The 22,391-nt window shown below is 43.6% G+C and overlaps 1 protein-coding gene across 2 annotated transcripts in view; it reads left to right on the top strand.

Annotated features, from left to right (window-relative positions):
• SMG6 (SMG6 nonsense mediated mRNA decay factor) overlaps positions 1-22,391 on the top strand; it is a 216,949-nt gene that overhangs the window by 48,203 nt on the left and 146,355 nt on the right. For both annotated transcript variants that reach the window (XM_019650413.1, XM_019650411.1), the window contains 2 exons: positions 8,771-8,832; positions 15,643-15,788. In XM_019650413.1, the coding sequence (XP_019505958.1) occupies positions 8,771-8,832; positions 15,643-15,788 (208 nt within the window). The remainder of the gene's footprint in view (positions 1-8,770; positions 8,833-15,642; positions 15,789-22,391) is intronic.

Raw genomic sequence — 22,391 nt, 5'->3', positions numbered from 1 at the left:
AAAAAAAAAAAAAAAGATTAAACTCTTTAACAAGGACTTCTACAGCTTGGCCCAGCCTATTTCTCCAGCCTGCCTCTTGCAGGATCACTCGCCTGGCCATGCCAGCCTCTCATAGACCACTCTTGGGACTGTCACACACGCTGTTCCTTTTGCTTATGACACAGACATGACTCCTCACCCGCTCCAAACCAACTGATTGATTTACCCTACCTTCAGGTTTCAGCTCAAGGGTCTCTTTCTCTGGATATGTCTGATTCTCCTGTTGTGGAAATACAGAGTATCCTGTACTTCCCCAGTCAAGGTACTTTAAAATTGTGTCACCCACAGGGCAGGGATTATCTCTGCCTTGTTCAGAGTTCTTGCACAGTGTCATGTACATAGAAGGTGGTGAGTAAGTTTTTGTTGAATGAATAAATGAATGGGTGGAAAGTGTGAGAAGGACCTCACCATCCTCACACTCTGTTGACCCATTCATTTGTAAGATAGGTTTGAGCTTGTGTATGTGCCTTTGGAGAACTGTTTTCTGGTTGCCCACCTGATAACTGAGTGGGAGGTTCAGCCATTTCCTTTTCTCTCTCACTTTGTGCAGTACAGCTTCCCCTACTTTTTAGGTGGACAGGCATGAGAGTTCCCAGGCACTGAGAGAGAGATGAGTCAGAGAGAAGAGTCATTCAGAAAGTCACTCAGTCAGAGCAACAGTGTTGCCCTTTAGTTGAACTTTCTCTCTTTCTCTGTATACCTGGAGATACTAAGCTGGTGACACTTGAGCTGGTTGCTCTAGATTGTCAGACCACAGCACAGGAATTTGTAAACCTTAAAACTGGCACTTTTCCTTGATTAGGGATGTTTTGGGAAATGTCCAGAGGCCCTCAGGGCTAAGTGAAATCTTTTTGGGCTGTTATGTTCTTTTTCTAACCTGGTAACTTAGCCCCATCATGGCTTCCAAAGTAAAAACGTGGAGCATCACATTTATATTTTCTGTAGCCTTTGGGGCATTTGAGTTCAAAAGCTTTGAGAGCAGCAGTGTTTCAGCATTTGATGGGTGTGTGTGTGTGCATGTGTGCACGCATGCATGCACACGCCACGTAGAATAAGATGGTGCTTGCTCAGAAACTGGCAAGAAGGGTTAGGTTTAGTTAGAATTATACATTTGTGGGCTTTTAGAATTGGAAGGGACACTGTAGATTGGTGATTGTCTTGAGGTGGTAGGAGGGAGGGAGGGAGGGAGGTATCAGAATCCAGGGAGGTGGGGGTTCTATTTAACCACACTGCTATTTACTTACCCCCCTTCACTGCTCAGCCCATGAGAATCCTTGCTGTTTCCAGCATGTGTGTGTGGTGGCCCTCAAGTGTTGTGCAGGTACAAGCATTTTTGAGACACCAGTGTTATCGATGATCTAGCCCAGAGATCAGACTATTTCAGTAAAGGACCAGATAGTAAATATTTTAGTCTTTTGGGCCATACACTCCCCAGTGTAGCTAATCAATTCTGCCTTTGCAGGGAGAAAATAGCTACAGACATTACTGGGGGTGCCAAGAAAATGTATACACATGACTTGTATTCATCTTTTGTTATCAGTATATATTATTACAATTTTAATACAGATTATTCCTTTCTTAAAATGTGTATACATTTTTTTGGCACCCTCTATATTTAAACAAACAAGTGTGGCTGTGTTTCAACAGGACTTTATTCATGGACACTGAAATTTAAATTTCATGTAGTGTGAAATATGTTTTTGATTGTTTTTTTTTTAACCATTAAAAAATATAAAATCCATTCTTAGCTCATGGGTGATACAAAAAACCAGTGGCAGGCTAGATTTGACTGTTGGGCCACACTTTGCTGACCCATGATCTACCCCAGTGGTTTCCAAATCTGGCTATCTTTGAGAACTACCTGGAGACCTTTTAAAAAATGCTGATTCTCAATCCCCTTCCCCCCTCCCTGAGGATTCTGATTCTGTAGAACTAGGGAATCTGCATTTTTAACAAAAGCTCTTGTGATGCACACATACTCAGAGTTATGAAATCACTGATACCAATCTCACTCAGCCTTCTCATTTTATAGTTGAATGAACAGCCTTAGAAAGATATGTGACTTGCTGATAGTTATATCGCAAATAAATTGCATAACCAAAATTTGAACCCAAGTCTTTTACTAAGGTCAGTGGTCTCTGTTCTACTTTCTCCCCCACGAAAAACAAATGAGCAATAAATATAGAACAGTCACAAAATTGTGGTTCCTTCCTTTCTTTATGCCTAGTGCCAGTTTCCCTCCTGAGAGCCTGCCGGGTACAGCTCGGCTGTCCCTCTGCTTGCTGGCTGGGTTTTCTGGAGCTGACTGCTGATTTGACATTTAGCCCAATTTCCCTCCGGTCTGCTGGCTTTAAGTAGGGGAGATAATGAAATAATAGCCAGTAAATTGCTTTAATGTAAGACTTTGTTGAGGCAGCACTAAGCTGCAGTGTGAGGGTGAGAGCCGTTGTTTCAAGGGGTGCATTAGTTGGAGGAGGTGGTTTTAAGAGGCATGTTTTACACTTGAATTCACATGGCTCAGATCCAGCGGTCTAAGTAGGACATCGCCACATGGAACTTGTGCTTAATTAGAGCTAATTGAGCTGTCATCCTGCCCAGAACAATTCAGGGGTGGAGAAACTAAAGGTGAGGAATAATCACCATTTCTGCTCCACCTCAGCCTCAGTGTGGTTCTTTATGTCCTAGAAAGAGGAATGGAATGCTAGAAGTCTTAATGAAAAAAGTTTCTCTCTGCTAAATGATTATTGCATTACTGATTTACTGATAGGGTTCCACATTTTGTGTGCCAGGGCCCCCCTTCCTCACTTTCTTTATCTCCTTAGATCTCACCTCCCACAAAGGCCCCTGGGCTGAGGGATAGTGACTGTAAGGAAAACATGATGCCCCCTGGCACCTTCATAGCCCTCAAGCCTTCTCCTTAGGTTTTGGAGCATAAGTGAGAAGTTGGCAAGTTGGTATGTTATTTATCTTTTGTTGGACTACAAGTTCCTTGGCATTGGGGACCCTGTTTTGCTGGTTTGCTCTTGACTGTGCCTGGCATAGGAGCGTGAGGATGGAGGTGAACAGCATCCCCTCTGTGCTCAGTTCTCCTCCACCCTGTGATCTCAGTGTTTTAGGGAGAGGATAAATGGCCTCTGATTGCATGCTCTGAAAGTCCCAGGCATTTGCTAACAGGTACCATTGAAATTTGGTCTCCACCTATGTTGTCTCTTATCTAAGAGGATAGAGCCCCCTTTTTAAAACACATCAAGTTTTTGTTTTTTGGTTTTTGGTTTTTTTAAAATACTTGGTGTATAAAGGTACCAGATGAACATGGGCCGGCCGAGTGGCGCGTTAGGTTAAGAGCTGTCTTGGGACGCCAGCTCTGAGCATCAGGGCCCTGGTTCGGATCCCACATGGGGCCAGTGACACTGCCCTCTACAGCTAAGATGGTGACCAACAGCTCGATCTGGAGCTGGGCTGCCGTGAATCGCCAGCGATGGCGTAGGCTGCAGCCCATGCTGCAGTGGGCTGCCATAAGCTACCGTGTGAGGCTGGCAGTCAGCGTGAGTGGCTGCCAGCCGGTGTGAGCTGCCAAGAGCCACCGTGAGCGGCTGTCCAGAGGCCGGCGACCGATCTGCCTCACCTGAGAAGAGCACAATGATAATACCAACATGGGCCAGTGAAGCAACGTCCTCCACAACTACACTAAAGAACAAAACGACAGCCACTTGTCTGTTCCCCTTCCCCCGATTCCCCAGCGCTGTTCCCCTCCCCCAATTCCCCAATAAAATCTTTAAAAAAAAAAAAAAGTTACCAGATGAACAAATTAAAGAATGATAATTTATGCTCCCTAAAACACTAAAAATGCACATTGGAATTCCTTTTAACACTGAGTATTCTTACTATCTTTAAAATGATTCACTTTTTAGAAATTCAGTTTTCCACACAACTAAGTAGAAGCAGGAACAACTATTTAGGAATTGAAATTGGGCACATTTTAGAAACTTCTCATCTTATGTTGTATTTCTGTCTCTAAGCAGCTTCTTTCTCCTTCCTTGTTCCACAACTCGCAAAGTACTTAGGCAGTTCTGAGTGATAATTACCAGGGCTTGCATAAAACATTTACTCCTCAACATGCTTTAATTTGTATTATTTATTTTGTCCTTTCATCTCTGAGTTAGGTAATGTCAGTGACAGTTGAACAAAAACCCAAACCATTTTACTCATAATCCCATAGTTAATGGCAGGACAGACATTATTGTGAGTGTCCGGAGACTTAGCCATCCAGCTACTGCCATTAGTGTCTCTTTGGGTCATTGTGTTTAGATGGTATAAAAGGCTTAGGAGTCCATCGGGACTTGGTTTTGGACTTGAAATAAAGAGCCAGGAACCCTTTAATAATTCTGACACTGTCTCTCAGGGATGTACCCAAGAAGCATTTTTAGTTTCTGGTGAACAGTATGTAAATATGAAAGAAATATCTGGAGGTGGATAGTCTCATCATTCCAGAAGTAACATTTCTTTCCCTACCTGAAGGAGACCATCTGAGTGTATTGTTAAAAAACAAAAAGTTGCAAAAATGAAAGCCATGCTGTGGTGATGTGTTGGAGAGGGAGGAAGCTCAAAGACTTTCCTGACCATGGACTTTGTTTGTTTGTATCAGTTAGGTTTTCCAAAAAAAAGCCTCAGGACTAGCCCACTTCATATTGTTTCTTTGTGTTTTTTTTGTTAAGATTTTATTGGGGAATTGGGGGAGGGGAACAGACAAGTCGCCATCCCTTTGTTCCTCAGCCCAGTCGTGAAGGACGTCGCCCCACCGGCTCATGTTGGTGCCATCACTGCACTCTTCCCGGGTGAGGCAGTTGCCCGCTGGCCACTGGACGGCCACCCATGGTGGCCCATGGCAGCTCACAAAAGCGCACGCCAGCCACCTGTCAGCCCCACTACAGCCCATGCTGTCACCAGCGACCCACGGCAGCCCAACTTCAGGTTGAGCTGCTGTTCACCATTCTAGCCATAGAGGGCACAGTGCCACCGGCCCTCACGTGGGACCCTAACCAGGGCCCCGCTGTTCAGAGCCGGTGTCCCAAGCCAACTGTTCCCAACCAACTGCCACTCCACCAGCTCCCCCTTCATATTGTTACATACAGTGTTGCTTAGACCCATATTGATCAACATGTAACAAACCTACTTCCTCAATATAACATGCCTTACCTCTCTAGAATGCATCTACATTTTTAGCTTCTTCCCTCCTTGAAGCATTGGTGACAATAAAGAGAAACTATAGTTGACCCTTGAACAATGTGGGTGTTAGGGGCACTGACCCCCTGCACAGTCGAAAATCCACATAACTTTTAAGATTTTTTTTTTTAAATTGGGGAATTGGGGGATGGGAACAGCGCTGGGGAATTGGGGGGAAGGGGAACAGACAAGGTTCTGTCCTTTTGTTCTTCAGTCTAGTTGGAAAATCCACATAACTTTTGACTCTCCCAAAATTTACCAAAATTTAATAGCTGGCTGTTGACCGTAAGCCTTACCGATAACATAAACAATCAATTAATACATACTTCGTATGTTATATGTATTATACGCTGTGTTTTTGCAATAAAGCAAGTTAGAGAAAAGAAATGTTATTAAGAAAAACATAAGGATGAGAAAATACATTTATAGAATTTATTTTTAAAATCTTTGTATAAGTGGACCCATGCAGTTCAAATCCATGTTGTTCAAGGTTCAACTACATAAGTGTTTAGGGTGACAAATACTTTCAGACTAAAGGTAAGGAGTGGTTCTCTTTAACCAAGGTCAGGGAGAACGTGTGTATAGTTTGAAAAAGTTTCTAAAGATTCCCTTCCCTCTCACTAGTAGAAACAACGCATTGAAATCCACTTTCTACTACGCACAGTAAAATACAATAATGGCAAGTGCAAATTCAGGTAATTAAGTGGGCTTCATCTACTACCCTAAGGAAAGGATCTTTGGGAAGCATAGATGGAACCACAATATTCAGAAACTTGTTGGTGCTCTCACTTTACTCCAGGAGGCATTGTAGTTCACACAGTAGGAGTTTCCTACCTGATGGGTAAAGAAAACTTAGAAGTAAAACTGAATTGTTTTTTAGTTACTCTTATTCCATCAGCCTTTCAGGAATAAAACTCACTAGTTCTCTTTCTGAGATAGATGCCCCATAAGGGAAGGAGAACTTTTTGGAATCAGAAGACCTGGATTCAAGTTCTAACTCTGCCATTTACTGATTTAAGTTGCTTAACTTTCTGAGCTGCCTTAGGGTTTGGGGGATGATAATTGGCTTGAATGAGATGGGTTAGTAGTGTTCTGTTCCTACCAAAGTACCTTGTATGTATGGCTACAAGCAGCTATAAAGGATTTCTCCTGGTAGTGGATGAGTTAACCAGTTTATGATTGACAGTTGTGGGAAAAGGGATAATTGAGTTAAAATAGAAAGAGAATATGTTTTACCTTTTTAGTTCGAAATAATTTTGTACCTGTAGAAAAGTTATAAGAGGGCCAGCCCTGTGGTGTGTTGGTTAAGAGTTGGCTTGGGAATGCCAGCTCTGAGCAGCAGGGCCGCGGTTCGGATCTCACATGAAGGGCCACTGACGCTGCGCCCTCTACAGCTAAGATGGTGAACAACAGCTCGACCTGGAGCTGGGCTGCTGTGAGTCACCGGCAACGGCGTAGACTGCAGCAGGGCTGCAGTGGGTTGCCATGAGCTACCGTGAGTGGCTGGCATCCAGCGTGAGCGACCGGCAGCCGGCATGAGCTGCCGTGAGCCGCCGTGAGTGGCCATCCAGTGGCCGGCGACCAATCTGCCTCAGCCGGGAAGAGCGCAATGATCATAATACCAGCGTGGACCAGTGAAGCGACGTCCTCCACAACTAGACTGAAGAACAAAAGGACAGCAACTTGTCTGTTCCCCTCCCCCAGGTCCCCAATAAAAAATCTTTAAAAAAAAAAGAAAAAAGAAAAGTTATAATAATAATACAAAGAACTCCCATATCGCCTTCACCCAGATTCTCCAGTTGTTAACATTTTACTGTTTGCTTGATCATTCATTGGGAGAGAATGTTCATCTAACAATTAAGTGTTTACCACATGTCAAGCATGCTTTTACTTGCCTTCTCTCATGTACCAACCCATTACATATGGATACTGTTATCTCCATGTGTAGAAAGCAAAACTTAGGGTGGTTAGGTCAGTTGCCTGAGGTCCCACAGCAGGCAAGTGGCAGAGGTTTGACAAGAAAGTCCATGTTTTTCACCACCTTCCTCTACTAGTAGATCTAGAGACTTGCATTCTAGCCCAGGTTTTGCCACTAACAGTAGTCTAACCATTGGCAATTTATTATGCAGCAGTTCCTCACCTTTCCCTTCTGTTCATGGAACCCAGTGTCCCTGGCGCTGACTCACCTGACTTTAGAGACAGGTTAACTTCAGTGAAGTATCCTAAGCTGTTTACCTACATAATTTAATAGTGTGATATAGTATTGTTGATTAAACGTAATTTGTTTAATAAAAAGTAAAGACTAAAGCCTGTATACAGAGTTTGCTGTTGAAGTCGTCGTTAGGGTGGGCATGCTCTCCTTTCCCCACACCTAGCTCCCATGGGAAATGGATAGACTGGCCATAATGTGTTCTGTTTTGCAAGGGGATAAACCAGAATAGTTTTTCCTGTTAGGCAAAGTATCCAGGGGTGCTGGACTGTTTCTTGCCCTACCCACCCCGCTCAGACCAAGATTCTTCACTGGCTACAGAGCTCTGAGCATATTGCTTCTAGGAGACCAGGGAAGAGGACAACAAGGTTTGCCGTTTATTATCTCCACTTTTCTTTGGAGTTTGATTTTTTTTTCCCCACCCTTGTTTTGCTCAGAAGAATCTCTCTCCCCTCAGTTTTAATAGAATTAAGTTTTCTTGAACATTGAACTGAGATTATAAATGTGTTAGCTCATGGGCCAGATGTGGATGGCAAGTTTATGTTTTTGACTTGCCTAATCTTTAAATTTTTCATTAGTAGCCAACATTTAAAAGCCAGAGGATTTCACATAAAACCCCAGTTTTCAGATTTTCTTGAAAGAAAGAAAGAAATGATAATACTGGGTCCACAAAGAGCAGAACTGGAGTGTACCAGCCACAGATTGCCATTGTTTCCACCAGCCAGCCTATTTCAAACCTGGCCCCTTATGGACAGTTGAATTTTCAGCTCCAGACCTTGAACTTGAACTTTAGTCTTAAAAGATGGAGAAGTATAATTTGATGAGTGATGGGGTTACCTTACCCTTTTTTACCAAAGAAGAGTCCTGCTTTCCTGGGTAGATAGGAAAATAGCTCATAAATAAGATTAGGGACTTATCCAAAGGGACTTATGCCCTGTCCTTGTCAGTGTTTCATTTCCAACATTATGGGGCAAGAGTGCCTCCTAGATCCATCTGCAGGCATCTTGCTTTCTACCCAACTTGGTTGGGATTCAATGCTTCATTTCCTGCACACAGGCACCGCTGCCAGCAGAGGGTGCTGTTCATTCACTGAGCCTGCCATCATTTTGGCTCAGCTGAGCAGCAGCTGTTGGGCATGTGCCCTGGGTCTGTGTGAAAGTTTGGGCATGTCCATTTGGTTCCCATCCCTAGTGCCCACCCCTTAGACCCTGGCCAGGTTATTGTGTCACTAGGGACTCTGTTCAGTAACAGGAAACTGGGGAAAGTTTAATTGTTTTCTCCTCTCTTTTTCCCATGCAGCTGAACAAAAGGTTCATCCTCAGTTTTCTCCATGCCCATGGGAAGCTGTTTACCCGGATTGGGTAAGTGTGCAGGATGTTTATTTTATTTTCCTACATTACAAGTCATTTTGGAATTTAATATTGTTAGCAACTAGACTGTGTTTGTAACTGAGGGCACAGGGTGTGAATTCTTAGAGGCCTCCACCTTCTCTTCCCTTTACTCTCTCCTACTGTGCTCATGAAGTTTGGGGAATATGACTCTCCATCCCTCTGCCTCTCCTTTCTCTACCTCTACTAAAGCCCCCTTTTAAACACAGTCTTTTCTGAACCCCCACTCCTAATTCCCCTGGGTTTCTCTTTCCTCTGCCTTCCAGCTCAAACCCTAGTGAGCTCCTCAAAGAAGCCATGCTCAGTTCCTGGGTGCAGCTGCCAGGGGTCCTCCTTGGGGAGAATACTGTCCACTCATTTTCCCATAAAGAGAAGCATAACATTTTCTTTCTGCTAACATTTTCTCTTCCTCATGACCCATACCCCTTCCTCCTTTGCTCAGGTTCTTACATTATATTGCTGATCTCAGTAAGTGCTAAGACTTTCCTGTGGTTTCGCCATGGATTGTGGATTTACATATAAATCTCAGGGAAGATGGTGTGTGCAAAACAAAACAAAACAAAAACCTGTTCACCCATTAAATCCCTGGAAAGAGATCAACTTTGGAGTGTTCCTTTGTTGGATCAGTGTTTTTCCTCACTGCGTAGAACTAGTGATCCTCAAGCCTAACTGATGCCTGCGCACCAGGACAACTGTGTACCGAGTGCCTCTTCAGTCTAGGAGACGAGTAGGGGGCAGTGCTCTCAGACAGGTCCTCGGCTGCGTTTCAACATTTTCTCAGTTGGAGTTTTACTGTGAGCTACCCTTTGAGGTGATTTGTTTTGGATTATAGATCTCCTCCAGTTGTTGTCAGTGTTCCCCTTTCACTTTCTGTCATAACCTTGTAAGTTTACCTGTAATGCTCTAGAAGGTTGCCTTAGTGGGAGAGGCTTTGTCCTGCCTGAAGAAACACTGTGTCATGGATGGTGAACTAGAAAGTGTGCTTGTTACACATTCATTTGTCATCATCGTGAACAAGAGTGACAGGGATGGTCATCACAAGGGTAGTTTTGATTTTTAAATGACTCGGGAAACTTCGAGTAGCGCCAATAGATGCATATCTATTGGTAGAAATAAATGTAAAGTAATTCACTTAGGAAAAGTAAGCTAGGTGCATCAGTGGCTCCTCTCTCGCCACCTCTCCACCCCGTGTAAGCTCTACTCTGGCGGTTGTCTTTGCCTAACACTGTTGTATCCCTAGAGCATGGCATGTAGTAGATGCTCAGTATTTGTATGAATGGGTGAATCATTACAGAAATGGATAGACTGAAAGACTTGAGAGAAGGATCTAGTGTTCTTGTAGGTTATAATAGACCCAGGCCAATCTTCAGTAATGTAAGGCTGCAGTTACAAGGTGGGCAAGATGACACCAATATCATTTTATAAAAGAACACAGCATAGCAGGAAATACTGTTGTGTTGCACTTGAAATAGCTACTGTGGTTCCTTTATCTTTTCCTCATCTTTCTTAGTTCTCATTTTAAAAATCTTTCCCTTCTTATCTTTCCACTCAGTTTTTCTCTCCTTTTTTCCTTTTCCTATGTTTGTTCTTTAAATTTTCATGTGCCATGTTGCTCTAAGTCAGGGTTTCTCAACTTCTGTACTATTGATATTTTCAGCCTTATAATTTTGTGTTGTAGGGAGCTGTCCTGTGCACCGTAGGATGTTTAACAGCATCCCAGGCTTCTACCCAATACATACATGCCCGTAGCATCCTCTGCCCTGTTCACGACAATTAAAAATGTCTCCAGACATTGTCAAGTGTTCCCTGGGGGTAAAATTGCTCCTGGTTGAGAACCACTGCTCTAAGTATTTGTTATTTCTGTTAGAGACGAAAGAAGTTCTAAATCTTGGTCCAGAATGTAGGAATATTTAGGATATGTTTTTATCAAGTTAAGCATTAGTTAGAACCTTATTTTTTCTCCCTTTTAAAATTCTCACATTCAGATACATGTATTTTGGAGATGGTTTGGGAAAGAACCACAATAATGATTAAAATGCTAGAAAATGATTTCTGAGAGGAAAAATTAATATTAAGAAAATTAAGGTAAAAGAACGTTTATTTAAAGACAGCTGTGGGTTCCCCTGTGTTTAAATATAAAAGAGTCATAGCCAGATAGTTTTGATTTCTGTGGGATGACAGCAAGACAAAATAGGCTTATGTTGCAGCTGGAGAAATTTGGGTGAGGTGTAAAAAAATTCACAGAGGGAAGATGTTCGGGAATTTTCTTCCCTGGAAGCCTTTGAAAAAGAATAGATTATCTCATTTGTTAGAGGTGGTTTGCTGTGGTCCAGATTATTTTTCAGTATCTCTTCCATTTCTCCATATAATATGTTCTGTTGGCAAAAAGATAAGGCCAGTCTACTTTCACCTTCATAAAAAATGAGTTATAGTAGCGTTCACGTGAGGAAACGTATGTAAATTTGAGGCACTCCAGCCCCTTGATGAGTATTCCTCTTATGCTTTCCTGGAGGTAAAAGAGAATTGAGCCCCATATTTATTTTGGAAGGCAGAAACAGCAATAACTTTTCTATTGGAGAAAAAAAAAAGTATAGAAGGCTGTAAGACTAGAAAAGCAATGAGCCCAAGCCACACACAACAACATGGACTGTTGCCTAATTACCAAGAAGATGTGAAATGTGGGAGGTGCTGAAAATGAATTAAGAGTGAGGAGATTGTAATGGGGAGCAGCTGAAGACACATCCACTGTCCCGCCTTCCTTTTGAGAACAGCCCCAACGTTGCTATCCCAGTTTTCGCCTTGTGTGTGCTGAGTGTTCCAGATTGCATCAGTATATTCTAGAATGCCTACTGTGGGCAACACAAGTCTCCTTACTCTCAGCATCCAGTGAAAAAGAGGCTTGGAATGTTAGGTGGACTCAAGTGCCAAAAAGAATTTGTTTTTCAACACTTAACTAATAAGACTTCAAGAGTGAACAAGTCAAAGCCTCTGTGGGCTTTGGTTTTCTTATCAGTAGTTGAAATAGGTGATATCCAAGGTCCATTCCAGTCCTTATGTTCCGCATATGAGGTTTTTTTCCTCATTTCTACCATTGTCACATGGGTTAGTTGTTTTTTTGGTGTTTTTGTTTGTTTTTTGCTCCTGGCTTGCTTTTGTCTTGTTCCGTTTTTAAAAATTAAGAAGTTGAGAAGACTTAGGAAGCCTGACTCTTTTCTGAAGAGAATGTTGTCTAGCTCAGCTGCGTTGCTCAGCCTCTGAGAGGTTGGGTCTTGCTCCGTTAGTCGCTGAGTCCCTCCCAGGCTTAGGTCTCAGTGTTGTCTGAAAGATTGGTTTCTTGAAACTGCCATTCAAATGAGACAAGGTGTCTCCAGAGATCACTTCAGAAAGTAGTCACTTCAGTCAGTGAAACGCATATCCTGAGGATGATTGTATCTTCTGCAGTTTTAAAGAATAGGGATGGAATTCTCTCAGGAAGAAGAATCAGTCAGGGGTGCCGAATGGCTCCTGACAGACACTTGCTCTCCTGGTGAGAGGCAGGCAGATCAGATCTGCGCTTGGACTCCACCGAGAGTGGTTGGGAAGCCGGCAGCCTGTAGACTTTAGATTTGTGACAAATAGAATAATTTTGTTTCCCATTATTACCTTTGTTAAAGTTATTAGTTTAGTTTTCACTTGCTTGCCTAGTCATGCTATTTGCACAGCTTCAAGGTCTCTTGGAATTCAAAGACTGATATATTTATTTTGGACTTTGAATTGTTAAAAATGTAATGTTTGTATCTTGACTTACTTTTAAACTTACGTTTTATATAAAAGCCAGAAGTATTCTTTGTAGGGGAAATCTTTTTATTGTATACAGTGCTCATTGTAAAACATTTAGAAAACTCAGCAAAAAGAAGAAATAAATAATTACCCATATTCTCACTGTCCAGAGATAACTATCTGATTAACTGTTAACAGATAATTGTTAACACTTGTATATTTTTATCTTTTTTTCTACATAACAGCGCGCGCACACACACACACACAGACACACTTTTTACAAATATATAAAGGGATCACGTTAAACTACTTCAAAACTGTTTTCATTTAATGTATATTAAACTTTACCCACATGATTAAAAAATCGAATACAACTTTTAAAAAATAGAATTCAATTGTATAGACGAGCCATCTTAATCACCTGCTATTGTTGGGCATTTAAGGCTGCTTCCACTTTTTTGCTGTTATAAATTACCGTCCTTTTATGCTTTCTCTCCTCCTCCTCTGTTGCTATTGGTACTGCTGCTTCTTGGCTAAAACTTTTCTAATTATTACGTAAGTAATATACAAAATCTCCATATTAAAAATGTAACATTACTGCTAAAGCTAAAGTTTCTTTCAACTCTCCCCCATCCCTGTGCCCTCCAAAGAGATAGCATCAGGTTATGTGTTCTTCCAAACCTTTTTACTTGTATGTATCCATAAAAACCATAATTTATTTTGTGGGTTTTTTCTAAACATAAATTGTATACTGTCATTATCACAGTTTTAGTATCATTTTTGTTTTCTAATACAGGGTGGAACAGAGAAAGACATAAAACTACTTAGAGATAATTTGAGGCCAAAATCAGACAGCATTTTAGTTATGAAATTGGGAACCAGAAACCCCGTTATTGAGCTCTGAGGAAGAGTCTTTTATGTGTGCATTCCTCAGTTATCGCCTGACAAAGCTGATTTTGTCCGAGAAGACCCGTCTTCCCTCATATCTCAGGATTGAAGTTACTCTAACTTATATCCTTACACATTTGATTTTTTCTTTTGTTTTAATCATATTGAACTAGTTCAAAGGCGAAGGGAGGCTTTTTTTTCTCTCGATTAAAAAAAAAAAAAAGACGGTGGACATTTGGCCTCATTTAAGACCTCAGTCTGACCTAGGAAGTGTTAATGGATCTATTTCAATTCCCATCCCAGGGAAGAGGCTTCCTCAGACACAGCTTCGAAGCAAGACTGTCACACATGACACTCTGTCATGTCGTTCTGTGCTGGCTCTCTACCGCCTTTCAACACGGACACACATGGCTCTGAAACTTGCCCAGTGTGGCTGCTTTTCAAGCAGAGTGAACTCTGCTATTCTCGTAATGAGAAGTGCTAACCCCCCTCCCCACCTCCAACCAGAAAGAGTGCTGCACAGTGTCAGGATTTAAAATGAAACCTTTGTTACAGCCCATGGGGAAAATGGATCCAGTCCAGCCCCAAACATATCACTCTGCCATTCTAAACCTACCAAGAGTTTTAATGGTTCTGAAACTTTTTAGAGAGAGAAAAAAAATAAGAGGGTTTTTTTTGGGGGGGGGGGATTTTTTTTGTGTGTGTGTGTGCCGGGGGGCACTTGAAATGTGGAGGGGGAAGCAAATGCATGGCATGTCTTGTGCCAATGAAAACGAGGGCAGCTCAGCAGAGAATGGAGCTGGAATATAAACTGTAATTGACCCATAGCTGTGGCATGACTTCTGGGTACCAGAAGGTCAGTAATAGGAGTTGACATCCAAGGGCAAGGACTGAAGATTGCCAGGATGCCAGAAAGCTCTGGAGTTTTCTAACCTGGGGAGGGTACTACTCAGCAGGGAAAGGACTGTTTGGGTGAAGCCAGAAGCACCTTTCTCAGGACTTGAAATCGTTTTGTATCTTTTGAGAAGGATTCCCTTTCCTGTGGCTTTCCAGAAGCTATTTATTAATCCAGCCTGAAGTTCTTTCTCACCCCACCTCCCAGTGCACCACAAGCAGTTTGTTTGTTTGGGGGGGGGGGGTGTTGAAGATGGAGAAAAGATATTTTGCTGACCACGAATCATTCAGCATGGCCCTAAGGCCCAGCATGCCTGGTTTCTCTCTCTAGCACCAAGTTTGAATTTGCTTTTTATTTCTGAGGACTTCAGCTGTGGTTTGTTCCTATTGCCAAAGGAACTGCAGACATGCACCACTGTTTGGTATCCATTGGCCACATTTGGCAAGCAGTGGTTTGAATGACCTCTCTTTAGGAGCCCTAGGTCACTGGCTGGATTTCTACCTCCCTACATTACAGGCTCTTCCTGTATTGGGAGTGGCAGTTGGCCAGGGCATTATATTTCCACTGGCCTGAAAACATACAGACCCTGATGAGCAGTCTTGTGAGAGAGAGGGAAGAGAACAGTGACACAGGAAAGGCTGGAACTGATCACTGGGGCCCTAGGTCTAGGGATTCTTCAGGAGAAATTTGGGATCCTTAGGTGGAGCAATTAGTATAATAGCACCTAAGATGACAGCAGCAGAACTATTGCTGGTTTCCCGAAGTAAAGCCTCGAGTAAAGAATCTTTAGATTCAGGAATCTTTTTTAGAATACAGTTTCATACCAGAGAGTTTGGGGAACGTGTAGGTCTTAGAGCTTAAAGGAAATTTGTTTGCTATTTAGAACAACCGATTGTTTCAAGGAGAAATTTTGATTTCAGCATGAATCCATTTATTGCCAGGGGTTAGGAAATAGCATACCAAAGCATAATAACTCATAGCAATTTATCCAAAATTGAGTTGCTTCCATCTCCGAACCCTGAACACTTCTTTCTTTTAAATTTGTTCACAGGTTTAGGATACCAGGAAGGTTTGTGAAAGTAGCAAAGCAATGTCCTAGGCCTTAGTTGTCTGCTTGCCAAGAGAGAGAGGTGTGTGTGTGTGTGTGTGTGTGTGTGTGTGTGTGTGTGTGTACACGTGTACGTGTGTACACCAAGTGTTCTTGGGGGTGTGCCTCACTGATGAGCTGGCTGTATTTGTAGGATGGAGACATTCCCTGCAGTGGCTGAGAAGGTCCTCAAGGAGTTCCAGGTGTTGCTGCAGCATAGCCCCTCTCCTATTGGAAGTACCCGCATGCTGCAGCTTATGACCATCAACATGTTTGCTGTACACAACTCCCAGCTGAAAGGTAAGACATGTCCAGTTTCTTTATCTAGACAGATAAAAATTAATCTAGCTTCTTTCCTATGCTACCATACCACTCCCCCTCCCCCCAACTCTCTCTCTCTCTCCCTTCCTCCCCCTCTCCCTCTACCCACCATTGCCTCTCAGATCTTGAATTTACTCTCTGAAATCCGTATGACTCTCTAGTGCTTGGGTGGGATGGAAGGAGGGAATCATGGGTATAGAACTTAATTTGCAAACCCAGCGATGCTGTTGCACATCTGGCCATGCTAAAGGCAGCAGCAAGGCCTCTTGGAGTCTGCAGCCCCAGAGCCCGTCCCAGGGGAGAGGCATTGCTGAAATGTTTCATTGCAGAGACCATACGCTTGGCAGGGATTAGGAATAGCTGTTTCTGGACTCATGTACCCTGTTTGTTCAATATGGAAAAGTCTAGTTCCCTGTGGGATATCCCTTGTGGGAGCCTGCCAAGGGAGTAAGAACGGAGAATTGATGAGCTTTGGTGACTCAAATCTGGAAGCACAAAAATCACCAGGCCCGGAGTTTGGCTAATGTACTGGTGTGCATTCTGAAATACTTTGCTGAACACTGGGGTTTTTTGTTGGAGGGGGGGCAAAGGGAATGCTGGTTGGAAGAATTTTTAAATTCTGATGACCAGGTCACAGTCAAAGGATGTTACCAGGATCCCTTCCCTTCCCTTTACCCCATTTAGGTAAGGACAATGTGATTTGACTTGATGAAAATATATAATATAGGGGTGACATTATTTTGTATGTTTGTTTGCAAGAGAGATTTGGTCCATGGTGCCAAAGAATCATTTTATGGCATTGACAGAGAGTTAAGTTTGGTCTCAGGGCTGAAAGGTTGTTATCTGAAATGCCAAGAAGTAAGAATTGCCCTTTGGAGACTCTGTTGTAAAACAGACCTGGTGTCCCTGGACAGAGTGTCACTAGTTCTCATGTTGCACCTTTCCTTGGTGCTCTCTCTCACTGTGAAGTTGATTTATTTCCCTTTCCTTCTGTATTTGGGGGTTATGCATCAGCTTGCTGGTAGGGGCTGGAGATTACTCCCCTGGTGAGTGAGTAGGCCACAGTTCCCCTTGAAACTTGTCTCTTCCTGGGACTCTGCAAGGTGCTCTGCTAGCCTGCCCGCGTTTTCAGTCTCATCTGAATCAGAGGATTTTCTCAGTTCCATTGTGTAATGGTTAGCACTCTGGACTCTGAATTATAGAGGATTTTCTCCTCTCATGCTGCCTGCTACAGCATTTAGAATTCCCAGCAGAAGGCAAGATGCAGAGGCATAGGTGCCATTTTGAACTTGGCTAAATATTCCTGAGAACAGTTCTGAGGGGCAGTGGTGGCTTTCAGGAAAGAGGAAATAAAGTTAGTAAAGTGCTGTCCTGGTGATGCTGTGAAGTCCAAAGGGATGGGAGACTGATTTCTTCTTCATTACTCTGCTGATTCTAATACCAAGTGGGAAGCTCACTGGACTCAAGAAACAAGGCCTCCCGAGGTGCCCTCCTAGTCCTTTTCTTGTCTCCCTCTAACAACAGCCCTCAGAGTTCAGTGAGCTGCCTGTCACAGAGCTACAGCCTCTGCCAAGCTATTGTTCCAGCATAACTGACTTGTGGTGTTAGGAGGTGTGACTGTAAAGGACCTGCAGCTCTTGCCTGTGAAGCATCTGTTGTCAGCAGCTTCTTTCTGCTCCATGCAAAGGAATACCTTGGCCTTTTCATAGGCCACCAGTGAGTCCTTTTCTTGTAGCAGTTGTTTAGTAAAGGTTAAGAAAATACGAGTGAAAGGAAGGTGAGATGGTGAGAACAGAGAAAGAAGGAAATAGGTGCTTCCCTCACTTGAGGCCAAGGTGCTTTTTCTAGGACTCTTCTCTGTGGTTGGTTACATTGAGGACCCATAGCCAGGAAGGACATGTTAAAGCCTGTGCTTGAGACCCTACTACTCATTTCTGGCCTTGTCCTGAGGCTCATCTCAGGCAACTGAGGCCAAGTGGAGTCTGAGCTGAGGTGGTCAGAAGCTCCATGGGTGTTTTAGGGAAACACAGTCTGGGCCACAGGATGTAACACTCAACTAGGACAGAGAGCTCTGTGGACGTGCTGCCAAGTACCCGGTGTGCAGCTGAGGCGGCCGTCCAGACCCCACTGTGTGGGCTGCCATTGGGAGAGGGGTGAGCAGAGCACTCAGCGGGGCTGGTTGGTGGGAAGATGCACTTTTCCATTTCCCAGCACATGAGTCATCTTCTCTGGGCCCCTGTGCTATGCTTGCACGGACAGTGGCAAGAAGGGGGTGTTGTGGCTGAGTAGCAGCATCTGTGTCGGGGGTGGAGAGGGAAGGGGGTTGGGGAGAGGGTAAAGATTTAAATCCTTCACTAATCAGCAGCAGTTTGAATCACATTTTTATGAGTAAGGAAGTGATAAATCAGCTCTGAGTGTTGAGCCCCCAAGTCCCGTCAGCCAGTGCCCTTCTGAAGGCTTCTCTCCAGGCCACTTTGCTTGCTGTCGGAGCTGCTACCCAGCCGTGGGACCCTGGCTGTCTTGACACCAGGAAGCAAGGGCCCGATGCTGCCTGGCCCTCCCAGGTGCTTGGGGTCTGTGGTGATTTGGCAGTCACTGCAAGTTGCAGAACATCTGGGCCATCATTTTTCTTTCCATTCCTTCTTGGACGTGTCCTTCTGGGTGGGTGTTTGCATATGTCAGTTTCTGGACTCTGTAAAGAAGGAACGATCCAGCCTGAAGCAGAGGTGATCTGTGGCCCCCACGGCATCGAGACCCTCTTAATCTGTACCTGGGCCTTCCCTGTAGTTGTGTAGCTAAGGATTATGATTTGGAGAGCAACAGGGACATTCTTACTAAAAATAAAAAGTGTGTCCTTCATGATGCCTCCAATTCATTTTTTTTCTCTATTCAGTGCTACCCTTGTATAACTGTCCTCTTTTCAAAATACCAGTAGTCCAGGGATGGAAATGATACTAACACTTTAGTGTGATTATTTTTCAAATGTGCTTTCCTTGTGGTCAAGAGAGACATAGAAGTGTTTAAAAGCTTTGGACACCTCACAAGACAAAATGGAGGGAAAACACTTAGATGGGGTGAGAGAACGGCACCTTTCCCCTTTTCCTAGGTTATAATTTTTCCCGGAGCTCAGGGAGGCAGAAGTTGTGAGATCAGATTTACCCCCTGCCCATAGGGGAAAAGAAGATGAGTTATGCCACATCACTTAACCAACTAAATTTTCCAGTCTCAGCAGTGATCTTAAAACTCAAGGGTTCAGGGCTTTTGGTGAGGAGACCTTTATCTCCTCCTCTCATGGGGCCCTACGCAAAAATCCTACATCAGTGGGGGTACAGAGCATATAGAATCCTGATACTCAGTGCTGAAGTTGTTGGGGACAGATACATTTGAGGGATGTGTGGGGGCTTTACCATTGTGCCTGGAATTTATTAGGCACTCAGTGATTATTTATTGAATGCATGGATGAAGAAGGCAAGCCAGCTCTCATTGAACAGTGTGTTCCTTACCTGGCCTGTGTCCAAAATTATCCTTTGGTGAGTGATGGGTGGTGGTGAGAGTTGGTTCCCAGAGTGATGTCACAATTGGTAATCTCTATAGCATTCCCGAGCCTGAAGGGAGAAATGGGGCCTTCTCCACGTGCCTCAGCATTTAACACTTCAGTAGCCATCGGATTGGCTGACGTGATGCTGGAGGGTGAACTGTTGATCTAAACCACAAGCACTCCAAGAATTTTAATTTTTTTAAAATTCTGTAATTTAAGGAAATAAAACTCTAGTTTCTTGAAGAAGAATAATTGAAGCAACATTTGTGGTAGGGCATCACTGAAACCCCATTGCATCCCCCATCTGTGCCCAATTTGCTCTAATCTGGCCCCTTTTTTTCCCCTTCCTTTTTCTCTTCCCCTCTTGCTCTCTCTCTTTTTAAAAAATATGTTTTATAATTCCTGGAATCAAAACCATCTCAGGCACACTGTTTTATTTTACTGTATTATTGGATTATACCTCCTATAAATCATTGGATGTTATTCATTGGCCACCACTGGAATAACTTCCTTTTCTATGCCCTGGCCCCCTCTTTTTCCTCTTCTACCAGTGCACAGTCAGAGTAGGCCTCCATAGCAGCCTTGCAGAAAAGCCATGGTGGCAGCAAGAGGGCACCCAAGAGACACTTCTTGTGTGTGCCATTGGTGCTTCCTGCCCTTTGGGAATATTTAGAGGCTCGGATTGAGGCAGGGCCAACCTGGCATTCCTTTCATTATCATTTATGCTTGCTTTTATGGTTTGTTGGTAATTCTGAATTGCAGGAGGTGGAGGGAGTGCCACATGTTCACCTCCAGAGGGACAGACAATCTTAGCTGTCTATATGGGAATGGTAGAGCTTAATCCAGATGTGTGGGATACTTGAGATGGGGACCTCACACCTTCATGTCATTGTTGTGGATGCAAGTTGACTACAGTTGAAAAGTTCAGTTCACAACCAAAATTGCTTTGTGTTCAGCATACAACCACCTTAGAGACCTTCAGTAAAGCAATTTACTCCTTTGTGGCAATTCCCTTCTGTCTGAGTCTCTTACCCAAGCAGAATGTATGAAGTGCCTAATCCTCTGCCTGTCAGAATAGTTGTACAGGAAATCCACCTTTCATAAGGGGTTAGACTTGAATTTAGCTGAATAAACTGTCCTTCTCATTCCTCCTTCTATATCTCTGGTGGTAGAAGCCCTTCGGCTTTTTCTCCTCAAGGATCCATGGGTAGATTTCTACAGGTAATCAGCACTGTGTGGCCTTCATTTTTAGAGCTGCTCAGTTTAGAAAAAGTTAGCAAAGAGCCAGACCAGTCAACAAATTTTGTGAGAAATAGATTCAAAGGTCAGAAGAGGCTAGTTAGGCTTTAGAAGGCAGGCCAGAGGAGGATGCATCCTTCAGCTATGCCCTCTATTCCTCTGGGGAAGATATAACTTATCAACAGGCTGCTTTGCATAGACTTCTTCCCTCAGAATTTCCTGGAAAAGAAGAAAAAGTTAAAGAAGTGAGTTTGTCAAGGGACTTCTATCTTCCCAACTCTGAAATCCAGGGTCCTTGTTGTTTTCAGAATGAATCTGTTACTTTAGGCTGGGGGAGGAGAAGCCGTTATGAAAAGCTAAAGAAATGAGAAAATTCAGTTCTATCAATAAAATTAAGCCTCTTATGTCAGTTGAAGAAATCTGTTTTTGCCCCAAGGTAACAGTGTGGCTGCTTTGGTGTGGAGGGCAGAATCACAATATCCCATCATTGCCCAGTAGTTAATGTGGCCATTTTATAGCTTCTCAATTTGATTTCTCCCCCCACCCCAGATGGGACTTATTCTGAAAAAGAGACATTGGATGGAATGTTGGCAGCGTGATACTCAGCTGCCTTTTCGGAGTTCTTTTTAAGCTTTTCCTGAGGAGTAGAATTTTAAACGGGTAGCTTACAGGGTTGAGGCCGAGAGGCACTGTACTGTTTGCTGAATTAACGGGGAGAAGTGGATTTGTCTAGGGATAGAGGTTAGGGGGAGTAAGTTGCACTTTGGAGCCTAACCAACTAAATGTTGGTCTGGGGAAGAATTGTAGCTTTCAGAGGTAGTGGCCAATAATGCCAACACCACAACACGGTGATGACACCTGATGACATTTTATAGTTGCTTCATATGAATCCTCATTTCATTTCTCCTGTCAGCCCTTTGAGACAGGTGGGACAGATCTTTTGTGTCCTATTTTATAGATCAGAAAGGTTAAGTGACCTGAGCAATGTTGCACAGTTAGTAAGGTACACTCAGGTCTCAAGTATCCAGCCTTCTATATCAGAAGACACAAAACCTCTGGACTTGAGACAATTAAACAATGCAAACAGTCCCCCTACCCAACCCCAAATCTGAGCAGCTGTGGTTCTTTGATGAAAAAGTGATCCTTGAATCTGATCTGAGACTAGAAGAGGCACTGAAGTAAAGATGAGGGAGTTGAGGGAGTCAAAATTCTCCCAACTTGCTTGAGGCTCAAGCGGTGCCACAGGTAATAAGCTGGCAGAAGGATATGGTCTGAGCAAATCACGGTTGTCTGGGGTCCATATTTACTCTTGTAAATATGGGGAATCTCCCTCTCACAATGGGAAAATTTGTTCATGGCCAGCTGGTAAAAGAAGTGTTCAGTCTTTTTCTTTGGAATATGTAGAGTCTCTTAAAAAGAGGGGCAGGGGACTTTTTATTTATTTTTATTGGGGAGTTGGGGGGATGGGAACAGTGCTGGGGTATTGGGGGAAGGGGAACAGACAAGTTGCTGTCGTTTTGTTCTTCAGCCTAGTTGTGGAGGACGTTGCTTCACTGGCCCAGTTGGCACCATCATTGCGCTCTTCCCAGGCGAGGCAGATCAGTCGCCGGCTTCTGGACGGCTGCTCACGGTGGCTGCTGGCTACACACGGTAGCCCATGGCAACCCACTGCCACAGGGGCTGCAGCCTACGCCATCGCCGGCGACTCAGAGCAGCCCAGCTCCTGGTTGAGCTGTTGTTCAGCATCTTAGCTGTGGAGGGCAGTGTCACTGGCCCTCATATGTGGGATCCGAACCAGGGCCCTC

The sequence above is a fragment of the Hipposideros armiger genome, unplaced genomic scaffold, assembly GCF_001890085.2.
Source record: "Hipposideros armiger isolate ML-2016 unplaced genomic scaffold, ASM189008v1 scaffold_141, whole genome shotgun sequence".
NCBI lineage: Eukaryota > Metazoa > Chordata > Mammalia > Chiroptera > Hipposideridae > Hipposideros > Hipposideros armiger.
The sequence above is the reverse complement of the archived record's forward strand: the minus strand, read 5'-3'. Positions and strand labels throughout refer to the sequence as shown.